The sequence below is a fragment of the Miniopterus natalensis genome, chromosome 21 (genome assembly GCF_054644295.1).
Source record: "Miniopterus natalensis isolate mMinNat1 chromosome 21, mMinNat1.hap1, whole genome shotgun sequence".
Taxonomy (NCBI): Eukaryota; Metazoa; Chordata; class Mammalia; order Chiroptera; family Miniopteridae; genus Miniopterus; species Miniopterus natalensis.
Genome location: NC_142101.1, coordinates 20,217,283 through 20,238,633, shown reverse-complemented (window position 1 = coordinate 20,238,633; position 21,351 = coordinate 20,217,283). Strand labels below are relative to the sequence as shown.

Here is a 21,351-nt window from a genome sequence, read left to right as displayed (position 1 = left end):
GTGAACCTGGTGAGCTGGTGGCCCAGATGACAGGTAGTCACACTCCAGGCTCCTCCTCGGGATGCTCAGGGCTGCCACCTGATGGCTGTGTGAGGCACATACCACCACTCCACACTTGCTTCCGGGGCTCTGAGCCCCTACAGGTTCCAAAGGCTGGTGTGGAAGAAAGCAAATGTCGGAAATGATGCCTGGATTCACTCCTCCTGCCTCCTTCCCAAGTATGATGGGCTGCTCAGGGCGGAGGGGGGGCAGGCACCCTGGCACCCAGCATGGCAGGGAACATGGGGTTGTGGGAGGTAGGGACTGAGATTCCTTCATTTCTGCCCTCAGTGGCTCTAGTCACCTTCTCCTACGGAACAGGAGAGCAAGGCCTTCACTCATCTTGGAGGGTCCCCTCTTTTCCTTAGGCCTAGCCCCAGGTCTGCACGGCCACCACCACAGAGACAACAGCTCCCCTGCCTGCGGGAGCTGAGCTTGCCCTCCCTGCCCACGGGGCACCTTTGCCTGGAGCTGGGGCTGCCCGTGGGAAAACCAGGCAGGTGGGATGGCTCGAGCCACTTTCCTCTTCCCATCGGGTTACCTGGTTTCTTCCTCACGGACTGCCCCCTAAACCTCCTGCAGGGCCCCGAGGTGCAGGGCATCCACACCCCACAGCCTGGCTGGGGAAGGCTCATGGAGACAAGTTAGACAGGAGGGAGGTGAGGACCGAGCTGAGATGCTCTGGCTGTGGGCAGGTAGAGTTTAGTCATCCGGCCTCTCTTCCGGGGGGTCCCCAGCAATGGGGGGTGCGGGCTGGCAGCGGAAATGGTCATTCCAAATCTTGAGGAAGGTGACCCGGAACTTCTGGATGCGAAAGGCATAGACAATGGGGTTCATGGCCGAGTTGCCGTGCGTGAGGAAGATGGCAATGTAGGTGAGGATGCTGGGCTTGTGGCAGGAAGGGCAGAAGAGGGTGATGCAGTTCAGGATGTGCAGGGGCAGCCAGCTGAGGGCGAAGAGGAGCAGGATGAGTGCCAGCGACTTGGCGATCTTCAGCTCCTTCCCGTAGTACTTCTGTGGGTCCCCGGCGGAGGCCGACACCTTCTTGTTGAGCTGCCTGCGGATCAGGTAGAAGACCTCCAGGTAGATGAGGACCATGAGCAGCAGAGGGGGCAGCACCCACACGAAGAAGTTGAAGTAGACCATGTACTCCATGCTGATGACCTTCTCAAACTCGCACTTGATCACCGGCTCGCCCACGCTGCCGTTGGCCACCCAGGCCCGCTCCACCGCACTCAGGTTATTCCAGCCGAACATGGGTGTCAGGCCCACCACAAGGGAGACGATCCAGCAGCCGGCGATGGCCACCGCAGCCCTCCGGGGCGTCACCACCGTCTTGTACCTGGGGAGGGAGGGCAGAGTGTGAGGCCCGCTGAGGCTTACCCGGCCCCAGGAGGAGGCCCCACCTGCCAGGGCCCAGGAAACAGGCAGTGTGTGTCTTTGGCTAAAGCGTGGGGTTTTCAGGATCTAATGTTTGGACACAGCCTGTAATGCGGTGGCCCGTCTCTCCTGGTTAATGATAAAAATCATAACAGTAAGCAAAGGATGCCCTTTAGGAGTTTTAATAAAATCACCAAAGTAAAAATTGCTGCGTGTGCTAGGCATGTCCCCCCTGGTGATCTCATCCCTGTTTCATGATGGCCCTCATGAGTGGGAAAGCACTGGCAGATGAAGAAACGGAGGTTCGGAGCCATCCCGTGAGCTGCTGAGGCTGCCTGGAAGGTGGCAGTGCTGTCCTGTGCCTCCCAACGCATGCCCACACTGACCACACAGCCACTGGGGAACAAACCACCCTCCCTCTGGGCTGACAACACTCAAAAAGCATCCACAACCTTCCTTCGGGCTCCACTCACACTCCACAGCCACTTCCCATCCCCCACCTCCCTTCCCCCTCCCCGTCACTGCACCCAAGCCCCTTGGGAATTACTGTCAGGAAAGAAAGCTGGTGTTCACTGAGCATCTGCTAGGCGGAGGTACTTGCATCTCATGTGCGTGCTGGAGCATTTGTTCAGCAAACACTTCTGAGTGCTGTTTGTCCCAGGCACCACTCTCTGCTAGGAGTGAGACGGGGGACCCGCCTCTGTGCAGGTTGCACTTTGGGAGAAGACATGGATAACACAAAAGTAAGGAAATTAGTCGACAAAGCAACTATAGGTTGTGACATGTACTTGGAAGGAAACGCAAGGGACAATATCAAGGGATGGGGCCACCGAGATTTTACATCATAACACACAGACAGCTGGATGACACGAAGAGTGACAAGAAGCCCATGGATGGTGACGACCCCATACCCCACTGAGGGCTGAGGGTTTCAATGTCCCCACCTCCCCTTAAGCAAATCCAGCCAGCAGCCAGCATGTCCTCTGGCCACACATGGGCCTTGGAGAAAGTGCCAAAGGCTGGGCCTCTGGCTCTGCACTGAGGAGCTGGCTCAGCACAGCAGCTGCCCAGTTGTTATTTTCCAATGCGGCTTCCAAGACAGGAAGACGGGTGCCCTCCTGAGCCTGTAAACAGCTACTGAGACCCATGGGCGTGAAGGGGACCTCCCTCCAGCTGCTGCTTCTGTCCCGTGCCTGTGGCTCTCTCCTTCATAGAGATGATACCTAAGGTGCCTCTCCTCCTGGAGGCCTTTCCATCCACTGAAACCCACTGTCCCATGAAGGCTTTATGGGAATGGAAGGGGACGGTTTGGGGGTGGGAGAAATCAGGTCCCCTCCCTGCCCCATCTACAAAGCGAGGTAGATGGGACCTTAGAACCTCATTTCTAATTTCCTTGTCTTTGCAGCGGGGACACTGAGGACCCCAGATGACTCCAACATCTTTGGTGTGGTGACCCCTCCCCTCCCCTGTGATCATAGAGTCCTTGTGCCTCCAAAGCACCAAGCCCTGAAAGCTGCCCACTTTGCTGCACCTGCCTGAGATTCTCTTCGCTTGGACCCTTGTTCTCTGCTATAGCTGAAGCCCATCCCCTCCACAAGGATTCCCAGCAGGAAGGCCAGCCTGGTACTCCCATCTGCAACCACCTAGACCAAGTCTTCCTCTGTGAAACGAGCCAGCAGGACCCACATCAAAGGGTGAGGACCAGGTGAGATAACGTGTGAAAAGCTCTGTAAAAACTCCACCAATATTCATGTGCCTGGGCCCCCACACCTCCAAGCCCCTAGAAACATTCACACCTGGAAAATCTCTGGTATCTCTAGATGCTCAACAAACACAACCTCTGCAAACATCTGGCTCGGGGCTTGTTCTCGATGACCCCAAGTGCTCCCCAAACATCTCAAAGATGCTCTGGCCACAAGTCTATGGGGCCAGAACAAAGGGACACACATAATTCTGTGAAGAGAGAAGAAAGCTAAGGGGCAGCAGGGGGTCGGGGGGGGGCAGCCTCAGCTGCAGAAGGAAGGGCAGAGTCCTGGCACTGCCCATCACCTGTAGGGTCTACATCACATCCATTATTGACAAGCCCTTTTACATTCATGCCTCAGGGAACCCATCACATCCTGTGAGGAATCCGTTTCACAGATTAAAGATTTAAGGCCCAGAATTGGGGTATCACAAGGCCCAGAAATGGGGTATCACATGCCCATGTCTCCTGTCTCCTGACTCTGACACCAGCTCTCCCTCAGGGCGATGGGCTCACTGGGGGCCGTTTGGATGACGGATGATTGGCAGATTGAGAATGTCTCTTTCCTACAAGCTTAAAAATGGGACCATCTGGACCCTCTTCAAAGAGGGTACCACACAGAGATGGGGGGGTGTAATGATGGCCCACCAAGAGAGGAGGCAGATACTGACAGTGTCCCAGGTGGGAGACAGGGTCAGGCAAATCATAGCTAGAGAGGTTCCCCCTCCCCTCCCTCTGGCCCTTCTAGACTTCCTGGAGCCCCTGGGTCAAAGCGTTCCTGGGGCTCCTCCAGGGCCAGGTCCCAGCAGACCCTGCAGCTCAGGGTATCAGTTCTCATCTGTTTTTCTTGCTATTTTCTCCATGGTGGGAAAGGGCTGGACACAGGACCTTGGCTGAGGTGGGGCAGGCTCTCACAGGAAGGGCTGCCACCCAGGACCGGGGAGCGACCCACCTCTCCTACACGTGGGAAAGAAAAGCAGAGGCTGCAAGTCCTGGGGTGCACATGGGGCAAGGTGTGTGGAATGTCCCTCAAAAATCAGGGTGCAAGGCCTCACCACCTCTGGGGTCATGCTGGGAACTAGCCAGTGAGAAGGCTGACTTTAGGAGTGATCAGTCCCAGATGAATGCAGGAGGGGGTGGCCAAGTGGAGTCAGGGACACTCCAAGTAGGGCCCTGTCCACAGGCAGCTCCTTGAAGGTGTCACTGAAGGGACCAGCCACACACTACCTCCAGTACCTCCCTCCCAGTGCCTAAGATCCAGGGGAGAAAAGAGTCAGACAACACTCAGATTTTGATCCAGACCACTGCGCAGAGCCAGTGCCATTCCCAGAGCCCAAGGATCTCTTTCCCGAGCCTTCCCTGTAATCTGAGCCCTGCACTCGCTGTGAAGTCCAGCCACTGCTGGAGGCCCCTCTGTGAACACATCTGGGCATCTTCCACCTGGGGCCCTGGCACCTGCTGCTCATCCCCAGGTGTCTGGGAAGGCTCCTCCCCTCGCCTCAGCTCTCAGCTCAGAGGTCACCTCCTCACAGAAGAGTTCACTGAGCATCCCACAGAAGTGCCCCTGTTTAATCCCCGTGTTTAATTTTCCTAATAGAGCTGATCACTTCCTGATTCCCTCCACAAGCATTTTATTATCTGTGTCTGTCCAGGAGAATGTAAGTTCTGTTGGGACAGCGCCTTTACAGGGCAGGCTCACCACGGCCTCTGCAAAACCTAAGCAGTGCTCAGAAACCATCTGCACAGTGGGCCATACATGTAAAGATGGGGAAATGAATCTATACACCACTTATTCAATTACTTATGGCTTATTCAATGATAAATAAAATGTATTCAATGATAAGATGATCTCTTCAATCATTTGTGACTGACTGAGGACCTGCCACGGGTGACAGAGATGAAGGTTACATGGTAGGTACTCAGTTGGAGGTCGGGTCACAAAGGCAGAGCCAGAGCCCTGGAGGAAGAAACTTATTCCTAGGTCCTTCCCCGGTGCCTGGGAGCTGTGGGGAGCCTGCCGCCGAGTCAGGTAACTACTGGTCCCTGATCAGGTCCTGCCACATAAGGCTGCTCTGACGAGGGCCTCAGGAGAGGTGCGAGCCAGTGCCACCTGCCACCAGCCAGCTCCAACACGGCCAGGGCAGGCAGAGCCCCATGCTTCCCCGCACAGTGTGAGACCAGCAGAGGCTCCTGGCCAGATGCAGCCCCCATGGAGTCTTCCAACCTGCAGCCCAGAGAAGCAGGTCAACTTAAGCGAAATCCCAGCAGGAGCCATGAGCGCGTGTCCCAAGCTCCCCAACTGTCCTTTGCCTCATGAATAGGCCCTTTTCACGACTGAGTTCACTTCCAGTCTGTACACAGGGGGTGGCCTTTCCCAGCCCACAGCCTCGGACGAGGGCTCTTCCCAGACGAGTGGGGACTGAGTTCCAGACTGACACTGAGGTGCTTTATCATCTGGCATCAGAGGCCTTCCACTGTAAACACCTAAATGGCCTCTGTGTCCTGGCCAGACCCCAATGGTGACAGTGAGCAGGAAGAATGGAGCTCAGTCACCACAAAGAACTCCCTGCCAGAGGGACTGACCAGCTTCCTAATAAGTGTGTGTTGACTCAGAAGGAAAGAGGAGAGAATCCACACAGTGGGTTTGGAAAAAGTACAGCTGTGTTTGGAGCCAGGCCAGGGACGAGGAAGCATCCAGCCACCTGCTGAAACCAGGGCAGGGTCCCCAGACCTGGTGCCGTCTCCCTGTCCTGGCTCCTCACTCAGGCATGGGGCCCAAGGGCCAGTGGGGGGCCAGAGGGGTCGGCACCCTCTGCGCCCTGAGGCTCGGATGGCGCAGGCTGAGCCGTCTTCCTCCCTCTTCCTTGGCATCTGAGGCTCTGGTCCTCTCGTCCCTGCCTCCCTCCTTAGCAAGGATCTCAGCCACTTGTAACTAAAAACTTGGATCTCAAGACCAGGGAAGTGAGGCTTTCAGACTATTAAACTACTTCCTGCAGAGAGACTGTTGTCCCAGAGGAGAATAGGAAACCAGATACAATCAAAGGCACTGGGCAGACTCCAGGGGCCAAATATTTAGCAGTAACTTTGCCCAGAGGAGTCTGGATGAAGGGCCCCAGGAGGAGCCAGGTCAGCTGGGTCCCGACAATCCTGCTTAGAATCTTGCTGCTTGGGCCCTATGGCATGACACACCATCAGGGAATATCAGTGTCACTCATCCCAAAGGGGACCATCTGAGCCCCACGGCCGGCCTGCAGAGCTGCCGGCGAGGAAGGGACCCTGAGCTCCTTGAAAAAAGGAGCAGAGTAAGTGGATTAGATCATTAGTGTGATGGGCCTTGGAAATAGCTCCTGGTCACTTACTGAAGACAAATAATTCCACAGGCTGGTGGGAAAGACAAGTCTCTGGGTGCCTCCCCCACTCTCCCGTCTTCTGATTTGGTTATTCCCTTCCTGCATCGGGGCATCTGGGAGCAAGCAGAAGAAAGGCAGCTCCTGCCCGAGGGAACACATCTGATGGGAGGCACAGCCGCTGAGCAAAGGGAGCCCCCAGTCGGGAGAGAGGCCAGCTAGTGCTGAAACATCCAAGGCTGAACCCCCTACTCAGAGGTAGCAGGGCATGGGCCTCACAAGTGCTGTGTGCCTTGTCCCCACTGTGCCCTCCCACTCATACAAAGAGGGGTTTCTGTTTGCTCAGAGGGTCTGACCAGGAGGAGTCAGGGAGTGGGGTGTTGGGAAGGAGGTTCTCAGATGTAGGGAAGGCACATTTTCAAAGCATATTTGTCTACAGAGCCCACCCTCTCCCCAAGCCCAGGTGTATGGAAACGAAAACAGGAGGCATAGGCACTGTGCTTTGAAATAAGGTCCTGGGTGATTCTGAGATGCAGCCACCTCCTCACCACCCCCAGAGGGAGCCAGCTCTCTGACCCCCAAGGCCAGGTGCAGCCCCCACATCCCAGAGGCCAGTGGTCCTTGAGGAAGAGGGCATCTGACTGGAACAGTTAACTCAGGAAAGTAAGCCCTGACCTCCACACTCCTAGCCATTCCCTGCTCTGAGGCTCGAATCTCTCCAGCCCTAGGTAAAGCCAGGATGGTGAAGACACCACAGTCAAATGGTCCCACCTGCTGTGGGTGACTTTCTGACTTAGCAGGTGGGATGGAAAAAACCATCCTGTCAGCACAGAGATCCAATGACCTGTGAGTGGCTGCGCAGCGAGACCTCCCCAGGCGTCCACAGTGTCAAAGGAGGTAAAATTCCTTTTGCAGCCAAACGGAAAGGCCTGACATTATGGGGAAAGGGAGCAGACTATGGTCACTTGCAAGAGGTGGCAGAGAATCCCACAGCCTGGCTGGCACATTGGAGGGATACTGAAATGTTTACTGTTTCATCTCATTGTGCCCGGGCTCGAGAGTGCAGAGAAGGACCCATGCTGCCCAGCAAGGGGGGCCTACATGTGAAGCAGCCACATCAGGACCCCCGAGAGCAGCCTCCTGCTTGGTCAAGGCCGGGAGGGAGGGAGCTGGCCTTGTGAGACCCCTCCCCTGCAGGGCATCTGTGTCCTCAGAGGGATGATGTGACTGAGTGAGATATTCCCAAGTGCTGGCAGGCCTTGCTTCCCCTCTTCTAGACCAGCTGGGCACTGGCAGAAGGGAGGGAGGAACTTGAGAACCAGCTTGGGGAGGAGGAGCCCAGGGGCACATTCAATTACCCGGAAGGGCGGCCCCGGCTCTAAGGATGTCACGCTCTGCTACTCGCCCAAGGAGGGGATGAAGGGAGCACCGCGGAATGGAGAGAAAAATAAGTATTTGTTGAGTGAATGGAGTGCTGAGGAGTCAGATCTGAGTACAAACTGTGACTCACAAGCTAACAGCTCATAGCCCTCAGCAAGTCACAGTTCCTGGCCCTGGGTCTTGTCCTCCGCACAACGGGAGGAGGAGACTAGCTTGGTGGGCTCAGTGTGGCCACGAGGCTGGTGCAGTGACTGATGTAGGCCCCGCTAGGTGAACAGTAGCAACTGGTACCCATTGTTATCACCGCCCGAAGGACACCCTGATTGCTCGGGGAAATACAGTCAGTGCCTAAAGAGATACAAGCAGGTGCAGGGACAAAGAAACAAAAAGTTACTGTTTCACTTTGGGAGGCTCTTCGCATGGCTTCAGGAGCCACTTTGCAGCCAGCTCCCCCACCAAATTCAACCTTGGTACAGAATCAGTCTGAGTCAGGAGGGGACTGGGTGGGAGAGGGCGCTGGCTGGCCCAAAGCTTCACCCTGCTCCCCGAGCGCAGGAAAGGCCTCTGGAGTAAGTGGCCTGTCTGGAACCAGGGGTGACTCAGTCTCTGCCTAAAGGGCTATTTCTCAGCTGGAGAGACCCTGTGCAGACTGATGCCCCAGTGCCCAGACCTTCCCTGGCCTGGACACAGGAACGCCCTCTAGCGGGAGTCTACCCCCAGTTCCTCCTGCTACAAGACCAACCCTCTGCTCTCGGCCTGCCCTGGTGCAGGGGGCGAACAGCCAGTTCTCCTCTGTGGGTGTCGCCTGTGCCCCTGAATGGAGCAGCAGGGAGCCTGGCAGCCTCCCAGAGCAGGGACCTTTGAGGGGTGATTAATCAACTCATTCTCAGTCAGTTCTCCAACCTCAGCAAAGCCCTGTGTAGCACTCACATGTGCCAGAGCCCTGGATGGGGGATCTCAATGATGGTGTGAGGGTGGGAGAGGAAGCTTAGTAAATCAAAGCCTTTTTTTTCCATCTACCATTCATGAAAGCTTGAAAGCACAGTGCTTAGAGCTGGAAAAAGAACATCAGTTGCTGACAACAATGAGCGTTAGAGACTGAACCAGGCAGAAATCAGGCAGGACCCATGTTGCAGCTTCGGGGCAGGGTGAGGGCGACACCAAAGTGCCTTCTCTCACCCCACTGGAATCAGCCCCTCAGTGTAGGCCCTTTGGAAGTTCCAACTCTATGCTCTGGAACTGTCCCATCCATGAGGAGTTAGAGCCCAGCACCAGCTTTCAGCCTGACTACCATACCTGTCCCTCCTCTAACCCCTGACCTCTGTGGAGCTGATGTCTGCTTGCCCGACAGAGGGACACTGGTTGACCTGGAACAAACACTGGCCACATTAGACAAGGTCTGTCTCAGGCTCAAACTGCTGTCAGCGAATCTCACCACCTCTCAAAGCCTGTTTCCTTGTCTGTGACATGAAGTGACATCTGTCGCCACCTCCCAGATTTCCAAGGTCACCAGGGCCCAAGCTTCCCAGCAGTCTCCTTCCTCTCCTTGGTCCACGCACCAGGGTGACTAGCCCAAGGTTATTCAGCTGATAGCCAAACAGGAATTGCAACGTAGGTCAGAAGCCTCTAAGGCCTGTTCTGCAGTTCAGGTATTGAACTCCCGGTGCCATGAGGAATCAGAGGACAGAGCCAAGTCTTACATTACCAGTGTCCATTACTGTTCGAGCTTCCCAAAGCCCAGTGGCACTCAGTATCTGGCTCAAAAGAAGCTCTGCCCCACTTCGTCTGGGGAGGAGGCTGACAGAGGAGCCCAGGAGGAGGAAAGCATTGTCCTGGGTCACGCAGGAAGTAGGACTGTGAATCCCCACCAGGTCCACGGCCAATCCACTGTCATGGACAGCAGCACCCAACACGTGCGGAGAGAAAGGAGGGACCAGGATGTAGACAAGGGGGCAGGAGCTCCCACCTCCCAGGCCAGCAGGTCCCACAGCACCACTCACATGGCTTTTGTTGTTGCTGTTTTACAGATGGGAAAACCACGGCCCAGGAAGGTTCAGGGAGTGCCCAGGGCCACAGCAGGGCTGGTTGGTGTTGGAGCTGAGCCTGGCCCATGCTCTCTGCACGGTGCCTCTACCTGTGGTGCATAAAGGGCCTCCCTGAACCCATCTCCACCTCTCACCTTTGAGCGCCTGGTGGGGTTATTTCTGCTGCCATGCTGCTAGCAACACCTCCAGATTTAGCTTCCCTGCACTTGTGATCAAGGCAGCCCTACAGATGAAACACACAAGCCCCGGGTCCAGGGAGGAAGCAAGCAGGGCCGACAGGAAACCACACCAGCCTGCGCCCACCAGCAGCCTCGGTCCCAGCTGTCACCCTCTCAGCTCAGCCTGTACCCATTTCTCTTGTCATCTGCAAAATCCTATGTCTGGTCTCAGCTGAGAAGCTCCCTGAGGACAGTGGCTGAGGCAGCGGGTTCATCACTCACAGCATTCACCTGGGCACCCGCCAGGCAGGTGTTCAAGTCCCAGTTTTCTACATATTAACTTGTTTTCAAGTCCCTTGGTCTCCCTGGTTCTCAGTATCTTTATTTGTAAAATGGTGTTGATACCAGCCTTGCAAAAGTAAATAAAATTAAATATGCTACAAAGTTGGCACCCAAGCTGCTCTGACGTCCAGGACAGTGTCACCTGGCAGGAGCCCCTACCCCACCCAATGGAGGGTCTCCTTTCCTGGGACCCTCTCCTTCCAGGCTGCCCTCAGGCTCACAGACAGGCTCAAAGCAGAGAAAGGGGTGCCCCAGACACACCCTCACCTGCACACAGGGCTCTATGTGGCTCCCAGCTGTGCCACAGGCACTTCCCCATGGTCCCGCTGGCCAACACTGTCTGTGTAAAGGAACCTCAACTTCACTGTGGGTGGGCATGTCAGATGCCCACCCAACCACAGAGACAGACAGACACACACAGCACACCGCTATGCACCTCTCGCTCCCTCCCAGCAACTGCTGGAAAGGGGAAGGAGCCCAAGAGGCTGGGGAGAGATCTGTTTTTACATAGGAGCCTCTCTACAATTCCCTGAGGTACATGTTAGTATTTCCAGTTCACAGATGAAGAAACTGAGGCTCAGAGAGTTTGGCCAAGGTGAGAGCAGAGCTCAGACTGAGAGGCCAGCGTGGCAGCCTGACTCCAGATGCCCTGGGTCCTGTGGCACCCTGAGAAGTCAGGCAGGAACAGAGAGTCCCCTTCCCGATGAAGTGACTTGTCAGGTGGGCCAGTGGCAGACCAGGCCCTGAGCTCCAGCCTCTGAGTTCCCAGCCAGAGATCCCCTCCGTACCGGGCGGATTGGGGGATCTCTTCTCTCCCAGCATCTCCATGATGGAGGGGGCTCCCCTACCCTTGAGTCTCCCCACAGATGTTTCCTTTGAACATTTTTCTTCATGTCTTGACTACAGACTGAGTTCAGACCCAGGCCACATTCTGACAGGACAAGGGGGCCTCAAGAATGTCCCCTCCTGGCCAATGCAACTTCAGCAGTGGGGGGAGACATGCACTCCCAAGGAGACCCTTGAGGCCCTGGAGCTGCCCTGGTATTGAGGGACTAGAGTCCAGCCCCAGCTGCACGTTGGATCAGCCCCAGGTGCCTCCCCACCTCATGGGGTCAGGAAGTTCTTGTGGGTCTTGAAGCTTCCGTCTCACTGGCCTTCCACTGCCCACTGCCCACTGATCAGTGAGCCACACGCTCATCTTCCAGCAACCTGGAGGGAGCCATCCACAGCTTCAGTAGGTGGGAGACGGAGAGGAAGCAGGTCAACTCCAGGCATGGGGCACACCCACTCCCTCACTGCTCCACTGTCTCTTGGGTCTATACTCCACTCCCGTACTCAGATCTACAGCTCAATGCCAGGCAGTCAGGCAAGCCCTTGGGCAGCTATGAACTGCAGGCCAGAAAGCAGATAGCAGGGAGGGGGGTCAGGGTGCCTAACTCTCCTCCCCCACACACCCAGAGCCAGCTCACCCTTGAACAATAAAGCTATTCCCCCTTCCCATTTTGAGAGTGATGCCTTACAAATATTTGCAGTAGGGATTAGAATTAAGCCCATTTTATAGATGTGGACACTGAGACCCAAACAGGTAAGTGATTTACCTAAGATCACTCAGCATTAAGTGTTGGAGTCAAGGTTCAAATAGGGGTCTTTTCATTCATCTGTTCAATCATTTATTCAAAAATTCTGTTTACACTTAGCAGGTAGGTGGCTGTTAGCAAGTTGTTTAACCTCTCTGAGCCTCAGCTTTCTCAGAAAATGTGGAAAATAGGGATATATTATACTGTTAATATAAAATGCTATTTGTGCCTCTTCATAAAATTGTGCAAGAATTTAAGTCAGAGAATTCACATAAAGTATTCAGCACAGGGCCCAGCAAACACTCCAGTCGCTTGTCGCTACCACCATTCACTCAGTGATTCACTGGGTCAGTTACTGGATACCAAAAACAGGCAGAAACTATGCTGGACACTGTGGAGGTAGAGATGCTTGGCTTGAACGGCACCCTAAGTTGCTCACAGGACAGAAAGGGATGTTTGACAAGGGCTGTGTTATAGGGGAGCATACAGACCTGTGGGAACATGAAGGCAAAACCAGGAAGGCTTTCTGGAGGAGGTGTCATCTGAGCTGAATATTAAAGAATGAGCAGGAACTAGACAGACAAGAGAAGGGAACAGATTTCTGGGGTGTTTACATGTGTGGTCGTACTCCTCTCAACTCCAAGGCCTGGGCAGGTTCAAAAGAGATGGCCAGGAGGCAGGGAAGTGTTTTGAGCACAGGTAGAAGGCAGTGTGGGGCTGAGCACTGCAGACTGGGCACCGTGTACCTGGTGTGAGCCAAGCCTGCTTAGGCCTCCTGCCGAGGGGCAGCTGGTGAGTTATCAGCCTGTGGGTCTGTGCCCTTGAGGACAGAACTGGTATTATCAGAAGACACTTGCTGACTTGAACATGTAAATTGTGTTCCTGCCTCAGGAAGATTAATGGTGGGGGTGGGACACACAGGAAAGAGCAGAGCTTGGTTGGGACTCATATCTGGGCTTCTGAGAAGAAGGGGCTGGCGGGAGGGGACAGGGGTGAGCAAGCAGAGTCCAGTGAAAGATCTGGAGCCCAGGGCAGTATGTTTTGACTTCTAAAAATAAAAATAACACCCTCAACACACGCAAAGGTGTGAATGTGTAAACACAACCCGTGCTAATTGCCTAAAGCCACTGTGACCTCCTGTAGTGATGGGGGGGGGGTCATGCCTTCACAGCCTCACTGGCTCACTCAACTGTCACAGCAGCTCTGAATGGTGTCTGTGTTTCTCTCAGCCCTCACTGGGCCATTGTCATCACGGGGGCCCTAGGAGGCCATAACGCAGGGGGTGTGGAGGGGGGAGGTGTTGTGTTTACTCTGCAGAGGACAGGCCCCTGGGGCAGGTATGTCTGCTGGGCAGAGCAAGGCCCCAAGCACACTGAGTGTTTTCCTCCCCAGAGGCAACTTTGGAGTTGGCTGCACCCAGGGGCCTTGTTTCTGCTCCCAGAGATGGCAGCGCCTGCAGCTGCACCGCGTGAGGCCCTCAGGAGACAAAGAGGGATCGGGAGGGCTATTCACACCCTTCCCTCCAAAAAACAGGAGTCTGCTTGGGGTCAGGAGACCAGGATACTCCCCCTAACTTGCCAAGTAGCTGGCCAATTACCCCTCCATGCCCCAGCACCCCCCCATCTCTTAGGAATGTTTTAATGAAATAACCCTTCATTCCCCAAGACCTGCCTTTGCCCTGTAGGTGCAGATGAAGCGTCAACTAGCATACTCCAGGGCTGCCCAACCTCCCCAGCAAGGTTGTTCCTGCTTAAGCATTCTCCCATTCCTCCCCGACAGACACTGACTCAGCCACCTACTAAGGCATGTGCCAGGTACAGGACACAGTGAGCAAGACAGGAGAGAACCACGTCTGTCCTCACGCGCTTGCAGCTCATTTTGACACAGACCTGAACCCCATGGACTGCAGGGGCCACATGACATCATGTGGTAAACGTAAAACAAGCTCCAGAAAATCTGCCACAGTAACAGTCCCCCTTACTCGGTGCCGGTATTTGCCAGCCCCTTCACATCTCATCTGAAAGCCTCATGACAACCGTGAGGAAGTGAGAAAGGCTGTTTACCAAAGAAGAAATGGAAGCTCAGAGAGGTTAAGCAGCTTCTCCAAGATGACACAGCTCATGGGCCTGAACTGTCTGCCTGGAAGACTGCTCTCACCCTTCCTCCCATGGGTGTATCTCTGTAAAACAGGGGAGAGAGATGCCTCTGTGCTGTGGTCCCAGCTGGGAGCTGAGAAGTGGACATGGTGGCCTCTGAGAGTGGGCTGCCCAGTGAGAGCTGTAAGTCCTGCCACCAGCACCTGTGCCAAGCCCCCAAATGCACTGCAAAGCATTCTCTGCTCCAGAGGCTAAAGGAAACTGTGTCAGCATGGGAGAGCTGAGGGGCTTCTCCGAGCTGACTGGGCAGTGAACGCCCGCGCCCCCAGGCCTGCCCGCTCTGCCTCCCAGGGCTGGGCGAGAGCTGATGATAACTGCCAGCCTCTTGAGTGACTATCCTCTCTGCACGTTAGCTGACACTTGGCCACTCAGTGCTCCAGAGCAGCTGTCACAGGACTGTGCTGTGCAGCAGGGAGGGGGTGGGAGGGACCACCCTGCAGTGGTGCCACAGCCCACAGTGCCCGGTCACCAGTGGGGGCTACGATGAGGGTGAGAAAGGAGGTTGTGGAGGCTCAGGATGTGCACGAACAGGACTTGCCCAAGAGTGGCTGAGGAATGGCAGAGATTTGGGGGGACCTAGCTACCCCAGAAGCCACCGTGTCTCATCCTGAATGGAGCCTGGAAGGAAGGAAGAACCCCCAGCTCTGATGTGGTCCCTGCCTAAGAAAGCCCAGAGCCTCCTGAGAAATGATAACAGCTGGAGCAGCTGGAGGTGCCCCGGAAGCCAGCTGGGTGTTTGAGGGGCCCCTTCCTTGAGGCCAGGAAAGTAGGGGCCTGTCTACCCAACTACAGGAAGGGATAGAAGCAGGCGTGAGCAAGAGGAACCACTGGGAGACCTGCCATCAATGTGGCGAGTACAACACCCTTGCACACACAGACTAGCCCTATTTGGTTGTGACATAATTTGCTTTTTATATATCACTGCATTTCATTTGCTAATATTTTATTAAGGTCTCTTGACATTTTAAATATGTAATTGGGATTATGGCATTCCCTGTTTAAACCACTTTTGAGGCTTCTTAGTGCACTTAGAATAAAATGTGAACTCTTGACCCTGAGCCTCAGGGCCCCGGCCTACCTCAGTCCTCGGTCCCTGTGAGTCTCTCCAGACACTGACCTGAACTCTGGAGAAGCCAAACACAGAGAATGCCACAGGGAATGCCACAGAGAATGCCAGGATGGCTTCCTCCCTCGAATTCTTCTCTGTTGTAACTGTAGCTCTCTGCCTGTGGACCTATTGGCTCTCTGCACACCAGTCTCTAAGTTCCACAGAGGCAGTGACCTCATGCCTGTCACAGAATCTGTCACCTCTAAATCCATGAAGGAATGAATCCCCAGGGCCTTTGCCCATGCCGCTGGGCACAGCTGGCTATAGACACACAGAGTCTCGCTTCAAATCCATCACCAGGAATTTCAAGTGGCCCTTTCTGCTGCCCCGGTTACACCAGGCTTCCTGACTCAAGTCACCGCCCCACGTCCAAGAGAATGACTTCACACCTGTGACTCCCCATCACCACCTCCCGCACCCTCCCTTTCAGTCGATGACCTGGCTTCACAACTCACCTCCCAGCACCTGCACCCACACTCTGCCTCCTGCCCGTTAGAAAGTCTTCATGCTCCTCTAACACCAACCCTCTGCGTGTCTCTTACGTCCCAGCCCTGCTTCCTAAGCCAGGACTTCACTCCAGAAAGCCTCTCCTTTGCCCCATCATTAGTTTTGCACCCTCTATGGGGCCACCTCAGGTAGTGCACAAACACTAACGCCCCTCTTCTGTTAGAGCACAACACAAAACAAAACGCCTTCTTCCCACTTCTCTGCCCCATTACTTTGCTCTCCGTGCAACAAAGTGTCGAGGAAAGTGCAGGCTAGTCAGGGGGAGGAGGGCTACATTGATGCCTAAAAGCTGGCACACCCTCATCTACCAGAGTTCTTTCTCCGCCTGAGCCTGGTCCAGCAGGCCAGCCTCCCCCACGCCTGGCTGTGCTTCCCGGTCAGCAGCCCAGCTGGGCAAGCTTCCAGCTGTGGACAGAGGCAAGACTACCGGGGCTCCTGTGCCCACTGGAGTGAAGGTGAGGAGGGAGGGAGGAGAGCCTGTGGGCTGAGCAGGGTGCAGGGAACATTGGCGAAGATCAGAGGAGAAAGATCACCCTGCTGACAGCCTTGAGGAACCTCCTCTATAAACCCTACAGCTTCTTAGACATGATTCAAGATGCACATGGGCTCACTGGTTAAAGATATCGGTTGACACGTCTGGATTTCAGTCCTGTCTCTTCTCCTGACAAGATGTTTGTCTGGGCAAATTTCTGAACCTCAGACCTCAATTTATCTAAAAAAGTGTCTGCAGAATGGGGATTTACAATCACCTCTATACTACTGAGAGGCTATGAGCATTAAGTGAGATAAAGCAGATAAAACCACAGCACCATGCCTAGTTCTTAACACTAGGAGCTAAAAACAGAACACAATTTTCCCAGGATCTCAAAACAGCACTGTCAGGAGTAAAGACAAGGAAGAGCCACAGAGAGCAGAAAGGAACCTTGGGGACCTCGCGCCCAGCCCCTTTGTCTAACAGATGAGGGGGGAAAGGATCAGAGAGGTCGAATCCAAGGTTGCATAGCTAGTTAGTAACAGAGCAAGGTTCAAATTCAGGTCAATCTGGCTCCCAAACCCCCATCACCTCTCACCCCATCCCACCCATCTGGGTCTCCTGCCCACAAAGAGGGCACTGGTCAGGGAGCCCTGCTGGCACTCCTCCCCATAGCCAGCCCCCGGAGTAGGAGCCACCAAGATACCCCGGGGTGAGTGCCCAGAAGTACGAGCTGAGGGGAATAGGGTGGCAGTTACCAAGCATGTGAAGGTGTTATGCAAATGACATGCTAAGTACATGTAAATGAACACAAGTTATTGATAAATCTACCACTTGAGGTACTTATTTTTATTTTTGTAACTGGATCACACTACATGCTGTGAGCCTTTGTCTCTTTGTCTTTCTGCCAAGTGGAAGGAAATAAAATGTGTGGTTGACTGACCAACCCATGCCTCACCAGGTGCCTGGGGCCCTCCGGCTGCGAGGTGCTCTCCCAGACCCCGCAGCCCACTGACTCCAGCAGATCAGCAGGAAGCAGTGACAGGCAAGGGCCCAGAGCGGCCAGTCGGCTCAGCCCAGCCTCCAGGACCCCGGCTTTGGGAGCTGGGCCCTGGCAAGAGAAAGGTTCCTCTCCATGGGGCACTCCAGGCACTGTGGGCCTGAGCTGATGGGCAGCATGGAGATCTTAGCCCCAGCAAAAGGTTGATTAGAGGGCCGGCATCTGGAAGGCCTGCCTGAAGCTCAACCTGAAGCTCTGCAAGCTCATCTAGTTCAGCCCACATTTACTGAGTGTCTGCTACACGCCAGACACTGTGCTAGGCTTTCTGGAGAAATAGCAGAAACAGACAGAATGCCGAGCTGCCCTGGTCGCTGCCCTTGGGACACTGACGACCCACCAAGTGAGAAAAAGCAAGGACAGGTGTAACTTCACGGTGCCTGGCACTTCTCTGGAAACGGGGGGGGGGGGGCTACTCATGAAAGCATGAGTAGGCGGGGCAGAGCTTGTCTATCCAGCCCCACTTTGAGCCAAATGTTAACAGTGATGAAACGACAAACATAAACCTACCACGTGTGGCTTGCACACAACATGTCGGACACAGAGCTAACTGCCAGTGTCCCAGGGAGAAGGTACAATATTCATGCCTCCTTTTATAGACGAGGGAACCACAGCTTAAAGACATCAATTAGTGACTTTCCCGGGGTCACAGCTGGAAACTCACAGCAACGACTGGAACCCGAGCCTGTTTTTTAGCCTCTAAGCAGGCCACAGCCTCAACCCTCAGAAGACAGCCCCTCAAGACCCCCAGCTCCTTGAGACCGGAGCACAGAAGCTGCCTCCTGCAGGAACAGGCCTGCAGCCACCACCACCCACAGGGCAAGGAGGGCACATCTGCCACTGTCACATCAGGACCAGGCCTTTGCTCAGCTTCATACCCCTCCAGACAGAACTTCTGGAGCAGCTTCTACATCTGCACATTCGTGTTTCCTAATGTGGTCTGCTCAGAGGTCCAGCTACTCAGATGGGCTGAGGCCAGCTTCACCCTCACGGCCACCGTGACCTGGGACCAAGGGCAGCACAGTCTCCTCAGTGCTGAGTTTCTGAGTGGCCTTCCCTGCCTCTTTCTCCCCTGAGCAGCGGTCTTCACCCCACATCCCTTGGGAAGCCTGGAGGCTGAGGGAGGTAGGCAGGGCAGAGGGCCGGCATTAAGGTGCTGGGACATGGGGGAATCAGGAAGTTAGGTGAGCAAGGGGACCCAGGCTCTGCTCCCAACCAGCAGCAGGAGACCCTCTGGGTCTGAGTTTTCCCTTTACCAGCTCCCACTGCAGCTTCCTGATAGGATCACGGTGAGAACAGGAAAAAATGGTGCATGAAAAAAAGCTTCAAAAAGTTGCACAAATTTAATGCAAACGGGAGATACGTGGGAGGCTAGGCCTGCCTGGGCAAATTGCCAAGTGAGGCCAGAGGCCCCAGTCCCAGATATGGAAGCTACTCCAGGGATGGCAGGTGCCAGTGATGGCCAGAGCACCTCTACTGCTGACGAGACTTAAAGAGGGGCCCTCACAGAGTGTCCCAGCAGGGCCCGCCTGGCAGTGGGCCCAGGCGTTCACTGGCACTTGGTGGCCCAGGCACTGCCTGGTGACGAGATTGTGGCCTGGAAGCCCTGGCGAGGAGCCCCAGGGTGGACTAGACACCCACATGAGGATGGCCACCATCAGGCCACCCACCCTGGTGCTGCCTGGGCACAGCATGAGTCCCTCTGCTGTGACTGGCAAAGACTTGCAGGGTTTTGTGACCGAACAGAGCATTAGGAGAAGGTACCCTCATTTCTCCCTCCTCCTGCCTGCAACAGAGATCCCAGCAGTGGGAGTTGGGCAGAGGTAAGCTGGCGGCTTAGGCCCACAGTTCAGCCCCAGAGGGTGGAGCCGGCTGGCAAGATGCATGTCTGCAGGAAGGCTCTCGGGTCTGCTTGGGGGAGCAGCCCTCTGGCTTCTGGAGGGCCACCCTCGGCGCACGACCACCCCCCCCAGCAACCTGCTCTCCCCTTCCGCTCTCCAGAGATTGGTGGGCTCAGCTCATTCTGCCCAGCACTCACTGTGACTGTCTTGCCGGCCCCCCCAACCCCCGCTCCAGACTGGACAGCTGGCCGTGTCCTGAGAACAGCAGCAGCTTAGCTGGGGGCTCCTGGGCACTGCCAGGGTCACATTCCTCCAGCCACCCAGCATCCTCCTGCTTCAACCCCAGCTCAGCCCAGCACCACAGAGCAGAGGGCACAGAGGCAGAGTGGGGACTGGGCACAATGGCCCAGAGGACATCTGGCTTTCTGGGGTCTTGTTTCCACCTTCTACCATCTCTAGACGGCCCTCACACCACCTAGCATGGGTGTGGTCAGCACCTGCCGCTGCTGCTCGGGACTCACCGGAGAGGGATCTTGACACGGAGGTAGCGGTCCACGGCAATGGCCAGCAGGGCCAGGATGGAGCTCTGGGTCAGGATGAGGACAGGGCAGGCGACCATGAGGCAGGTGTGGAAGTGGGTCTGTGGCCCAATGTTGATGAGGATGGCAAGCGGGATGACCAGAGCGCCCACGGCCACATCAGCCACTGCCAGCGATGCGATGAAACAGAAGGTGGCATCCCGCAGCGCCTGGTTCACCTTCACTGCCCAGATCACCAGCACATTCCCAGGCACAGAGACCAGGGCGATGAGCACCTCAATGCCAATGTAGGCGGCCTGGAAGGCCGAGACAGAGGGCGGCATTGCAGGCAAAGGCCGGGCACATCAGCGGACAGTCGGCACCTATGATCAAGAAGCCTGGGGTTGGGAGGCCTGCACCTGGGAGGGGACAGGGGCTCTGGAAGTCCCTTCCCTTTGGGTTTGTACCGCACTTGGCACAGTCAGTGGCTTCCCAGGCTGGCGAGATACCCTGGCCCTTTCTCTGCCTAATCTCTGTCCCTCCCCTTATCACCCCCAGAGGTTTCATTCAGCAACTTAAGATAGCAGCGTTCACTCCTCCACTGGCTTTTTTATCAGGTGTGAGGCAGCTCCGCTGCACACACCCCACCAGGGTCCCCCATGCCTGGCTCTGCCCACCTATGCCCACGGAACAGGATGCCAGGAGCTCACCAGCCTGCCTGCTGGCAGCCAGGGGGTCCCAGAGGTAGTGCCCAAAGTTGGGGGCACCTGGTGCTGCCCAGAGCTCCCAGAGGCGCTCAGCGCTGGACTCTGGGCACCGCGCGCGCAGCAGCTCATCGCCTTCCCGGCTCCGCTGCAGTGCCGCCGGCCCAGCCTTTTCAAGCAATCACATGGTGCGCGGAGGCTCGGCCCTGGACGCTTTTAAAGAGGTAGCGCCCTGCTCCACACCTGGGACGAGCCGATGGACGTGGGTCTGGGGGACTGGGCTCAGCACCAGCAGGGGCGCAGGGCCCCCTTTCCCCAGCGTTCGGCCGCCCACCTGAGACGATGGGCACCAGCCTCCCAGCAGAGCCCTGGCCCCGCTCCAGCTCTGCGGGGAACCTCGCCCACCCTGCCCCTAGAAGGGGCTTTCTAGTCACCTTTTTCAGCCCTCTCCTGCATCCCTCTCGGGAAGCCCCAATGCCAATGGAAACACAGACCTACCCAAGGTCACCAAAGCTGGCAGAGCTCACAGCCACCTGAGCAGTTCCGTCCAAAAGCCCTCCCAGCCCGACTCTTTCCGCAGCCGCCAGCTCGGGGATGCCTGGAGAAACCTGGGCCGACCCAGCAGGTCGGGGGATGAAGCTGCTGGGACTCCCCTGGGGCTCCCCAGCACAGGAGCCGGGTGACAAACGAGCTCCACACAGCAGAGGGGCGGGGGGCGGTGGCGGGGTGGCACCGCGGGCCCCTCCCTCCTCGCCCTCCATCTCCTTCCCCACCCCCTCTGCTAAACAAAGGAAGTGATTCTGGGTGAGAAAAGCTGGGAAAATGCGAGCTTTCCTTGGGGGCCCCTGTGTGAATCCAGCCTCTAGAGTAGACAGAGGTGCAGCGTCCCTGCATCCACTCCCCCTTCTTGATGCCGGATGCCCCAGAGGAGACCCCTCCACCAGCTGCGCAACATCCCCCACCTCAGGCTGCTCTC

At 56.0% G+C, this 21,351-nt stretch overlaps 1 protein-coding gene across 1 annotated transcript; it reads right to left on the bottom strand.

Annotated features, from left to right (window-relative positions):
• Nucleotides 1-567: 567 nt before the first annotated feature.
• On the bottom strand, nt 568-20,990 carry ADORA1 (adenosine A1 receptor). Its single transcript, XM_016211599.2, has 3 exons — nt 20,874-20,990; nt 19,675-20,054; nt 568-1,381 (listed from the first exon to the last, which is right to left on the bottom strand). Exons 2-3 carry the CDS (start codon nt 20,013-20,015, stop codon nt 742-744), a joined length of 981 nt encoding a protein of 326 aa, XP_016067085.1. The 5' UTR covers nt 20,016-20,054; nt 20,874-20,990; the 3' UTR covers nt 568-741.
• Between the last annotated feature and the right edge of the window lie 361 nt (nt 20,991-21,351).

Bases quoted from the DNA above. Each gene is read 5' to 3' on its own strand.
- ADORA1 (XM_016211599.2), bottom strand. From the start codon at position 20,015: ATGCCGCCCTCTGTCTCGGCCTTCCAGGCCGCCTACATTGGCATTGAG. The intron at 1,382-19,674 runs GTGAGTCCCGAG...CTCCCTCCCCAG, and splicing joins CGTGTCAAGATCCCTCTCCG to GTACAAGACGGTGGTGACGC.